Source organism: Lampris incognitus, chromosome 20 (assembly GCF_029633865.1).
Source record: "Lampris incognitus isolate fLamInc1 chromosome 20, fLamInc1.hap2, whole genome shotgun sequence".
Classification (NCBI taxonomy): domain Eukaryota; kingdom Metazoa; phylum Chordata; class Actinopteri; order Lampriformes; family Lampridae; genus Lampris; species Lampris incognitus.
In genome coordinates this window covers 28,465,836-28,470,117 of record NC_079230.1, presented here as the reverse complement: position 1 = coordinate 28,470,117, position 4,282 = coordinate 28,465,836, and the positions used below count along the sequence as shown (strand labels likewise).

General features: G+C 50.4%; 1 protein-coding gene across 1 annotated transcript; it reads right to left on the bottom strand.

Annotated features, from left to right (window-relative positions):
- Positions 1-283: 283 nt before the first annotated feature.
- Positions 284-4,045, bottom strand: LOC130130970 (protein mono-ADP-ribosyltransferase PARP15-like). Its single transcript, XM_056300834.1, has 4 exons — positions 3,972-4,045; positions 3,348-3,484; positions 2,938-3,118; positions 284-909 (listed from the first exon to the last, which is right to left on the bottom strand). Exons 1-4 carry the CDS (start codon positions 4,033-4,035, stop codon positions 629-631), a joined length of 663 nt encoding a protein of 220 aa, XP_056156809.1. The 5' UTR covers positions 4,036-4,045; the 3' UTR covers positions 284-628.
- Between the last annotated feature and the right edge of the window lie 237 nt (positions 4,046-4,282).

Sequence of the window (4,282 nt, the reverse complement as noted above, 5' to 3'; positions counted from 1 at the left end):
AAAATGAGTGTTTTTCACAAACAGTTTCACCGCTTTGCCAACCTGAGTGGAACCGCAATAACCAAACGTCTTGTTGTAGCCGCCGTTGTGAGGCGTAACGCAACACTGCCACCGCGTGGCAAGAGAGTGCATGGCACTGAAAGATGTTTTTTTTTCCAAACTGGAAATATTTGCGTGTATGTCAGCATCACTCTTTATTCTTTGAACCGTTGTAAAACAAAACCAAATAGAGAAATAAAGAAGCAAAAGAAAGACAAAGCATGCAGCTCATCAGGAGTTCTGTTTCCAAAGGAGAATCTGATATTACAACATGACAATCTGATGACCGCTTCACGCATTTCGCTGTCTCGTGTTTTAAGCGAGGCAAAGCGAGCTTCCACATCGGTGAGAACGATTGTGTACTTTTATTTTAGATATCTCGTCTTGCAGGTTGCAAGGTCATGTAAAACTTCACATTGTGGTGAGATTTTTTTTTTTTTTTTGCTGTATGGGCCATAAACGCCTACATTTTACAGTCTACAGATGAGATGCTCCGCACTGTGGGTGAACCATCTGCAGCGGTGCTTCCTGACACCGCTGCAGGATCTGGGGGGTCCCTCCCGGGGTCCCTCCCGGGTCCCTCCTGGCATCACTTGAAGGTGATGAGGTGGTCCGGGTAAGCTGCGTTGTCGTGGAACACCACAAAGAGGCCCGGATTCTGCACGTCGTCCACGGCGCTGTCGCAGTGGAGGCGGTGCTGACGCGGGAAACAGCACGGGGGGGTCTTCATGTTCCTGTGACCCCCGGTGAAGCGTCCGGTTACCACCCGAGCCACAAACATCCTACGGTGCCCCTCTGCGTCTTTGACGGCATATCCGCTCGAGGTGTTGGCTGCTACGGCGAAGTACATCCCGCCGCCATAGGAGGTTCCTAAAAAGAGCAGTTCATTTACATATATGGCACCGACGTCACATTTTCACTGCCGGCACAGATCCCCATGACATATGTTTAAGTATCGGCTGGTACCGAGTACCGATCCGATCCATTACTTTGTTTTTGTGCTGTTTTTTACCCCCCCCTCCTTTCCAATTGTACTTGGCCAACTACCCCACTTTTCCCAATTACCCCACTCTTCCCAACTACCCCACTTTTCCCAATTACCCCACTCTTCCCAACTACCCCACTCTTCCCAACTACCCCACTCTTCCGAGCCGTCCCGGTCGCTGCTCCACCCCCTCTGCCGATCCGGGGAGGGCTGCAGACTACCACGTGCCTCCTCCCATACATGTGGAGTCACCAGCCGCTTCTTTTCACCTGACAGTGAGGAGTTTCACCAGGGGGCCGTAGCGCGTGGGAGGATCACGCTATTCCCCGCCCCCGAACAGGCGCCCCGACCGACCAGAGGAGACGCTAGTGGAGAGACCAGGACACATACCCACACCCAACTTCCCACCCACAGACACGGCCAGTTGTGTCTGTAGGGACGCCCGACCGAGCCGGGGGTAACACGGGGATTCGAACCGGCGATCCCCGTGTTGGTAGGCAACGGAATAGACCGCCACGCTACCCGGACGCGCGCCCCCCCCCCCATGGCAAATCCTTTTGGTATGGGAGTTTAGCCTTGGGTAAAACCTCTGATACTGATGATCCATTTTACTCTGGTACCGGTACCGGTATCGGTGCAGCTGAATTATAAATGTAACCCCGTGGGATATTTGTGTAACATTTTAGCCAATTTTGTTCGTCTGCTCCAAACTGGGCACTACGTTTGAAATTCCCGATGGAAAAAAATAAAGTGGTTCTGTTCTATTGTGAACAATGACTGCCCAATGGCCCAATGGCTGCTGGGATAGACTCCGCCATCCCCGCGACCCCGAGAGCATGAGAAGCGGTCTGGCTGATGGATGGATGGATGGATGGATGGATGGATAGATGGATGGATAGATAGATGGATGGATGGATGGATGGATGGATGGATGGATGGATGGATGGATGGATGTATGGATGTATGTATGTATGTATGGATGGATGGATGGATGGATGGATGGATGGATGGATGGATGGATAGATGGATGGATGGATGGATGGGTGGATGGATAGATGGATGGATAGATGTATGGATGTATGTATGGATGGATGGATGGATGGATGGATGGATGGATGGATGGATGGATGGATGGATGTATGTATGCATGTATGTATGGATGGATGGATGGATGGATGGATGGATGGATGGATGGATGGATGGATGGATGGATGTATAGATGGATGGATGGATGGATAGATGGATGGATGGATAGATGGATGGATGGATGGATGGATGGATATATGGATGGATAGATGGATAGATGGATGGATGGATGGATGGATAGATGGATGGATGGATGTATGGATGGATGTATAGATGGATGGATGGATGGATGGATGGATGGATGGATGGATGGATGGATGGATGGCTGGATGGATGGATGGATGGATATATGGATGGATAGATGGATGGATGGATGGATGGATGGATGGATGGATGGATGGATATATGGATGGATGGATGGATGGATGGATGGATGGATGGATGGATGGATGTATGTATGTATGTATGGATGGATGGATGGATGGATGGATGGATGGATGGATGGATGGATGGATGTATGTATGTATGTATGTATGGATGGATGGATGGATGGATGGATGGATGGATGGATGGATGGATGGATGGATGGATGGATGGATAGATGGATGGCTGGATGGATAGATGGATGGATGGCTGGATGGATGGATGGATGGATATATGGATGGATAGATGGATGGATGGATGGATGGATGGATGGATGGATATATGGATGTATGTATGTATGTATGTATGTATGTATGTATGTATGTATGGATGTTCTACTCTGTTCTATTTGACAAACAAAGGCACCTCTGGTCCCCGATAGAGGACGAGGAAGCTGGCGTTACCGTTGACTCCCGGATAGCTCCTGTTGAACCCGGTCTGCTTGACTGACTCGCAGAACTCTTGACTCGCACCGCGGTAGAGCAGCCTTTCGGCCTCCCCCCTGCTCTGCCCGTTCTTATGAGACGTGTAGTTCAGGTGCAGCTCGTAGGCCTGGCGGAGACGCGGGCTCTGAATGCGCTGGATCTACAAAGCAAAGCAAAGACACCTCAGCTGTCGTCGTTGACCGGCAGATGTTTGGCCTTCTTTGCATCGATAAGCGACTACAACCAGGAACCCACTGCCAACACGTCGTAACGGTATGTTACTGCAGAAAATATATACGCTCTTCTCTGTTGGGAAGATCTGATAGTCTGCACAGATCCTCCGATACAAGGCGTTAATGACCTCTCTAGTCGACCGCTCGGCAACTCACCGAGTGCACAGTCTTGTTGACGGTTTTTCGGAAGTTTTTCTCCAACGTTTGGAACTCGAGGGAGGAAGGCTGCAGGGGGACCATCGTCAGCTCTCCTGCAGGAGCCACGTTGTCCCAGTAGAGAGGGACGGAGAAGTCTGGAGGAGTCAAACAGGTCAGCCGACAGAGCGAAATCACTTTCAGACCTCGGTCAAATACGGCTGGTCGTGTTCGTCGTAGCTGATGACCAGAACACCGGTGTCAGCCTCTCCCTCATGCATATTGTGTCGGATAACCACACTGACAAAAAACTGACACGCAAACTGCCCTAACTGTCTTGCACTAAAGTGGTCCCGCATGGCCATGTACCCCACCCATTTGGTTTTCCAAGCAATTGAAAAAAAGACACACAAAACTGAGAATTATTTGTTCATATTGTTTGACACATCTCTTGGAGCACCAACTTGACCTTTGAGGATGTTGGAGCATGGAATCTGCCTCTATTAACTGCACGTTGAACCTTTTCAAGTGCATTGGCGGAGAGGTTGTCCTTATTTCGCTATTATCTAGAAGTATTTTTGACGACATGAGTATAAAACAAGTGATGAGCGGCAGCATGTGTTGGGATTCGGGGTATCCTCTCACCTGGGAGGTTCTGCAGTCGTTTCAGCTTGGTCGCCCGTCTGCTTTCCTCGGCTGTGGCCTCCATCCTCTGGAGATCCACGCTCCACTGCGCCCCATTTGCATCCACCACCCCTCTATCGACCTCACTTCTTTCCAGCATCCAACTGGCTGCCGTCGGGAGCTTAAACCAGTCCCCCCCTGATCCCAACATGCACCAGGACACACGTCCGTAAACGTCATCTTCCTCTTTCTGTCTCATTTCGCTCCTCGGGCTTTGTTGGGGACACTCGCGGACAAACTGGACCACCTCATGCACCCGCTTCTTCAACCCG

Coding starts and splice junctions, on each gene's coding strand:
- LOC130130970 (XM_056300834.1), bottom strand. CDS start 4,035: ATGGAGGCCACAGCCGAGGAAAGCAGACGGGCGACCAAGCTGAAACGA. Junction 3,485..3,971: donor ACGACTGCAGAACCTCCCAG/GTGAGAGGATAC, acceptor TGACTCCTCCAG/ACTTCTCCGTCCCTCTCTAC. Junction 910..2,937: donor GAGCTATCCGGGAGTCAACG/GTAACGCCAGCT, acceptor TGCTCTTTTTAG/GAACCTCCTATGGCGGCGGG.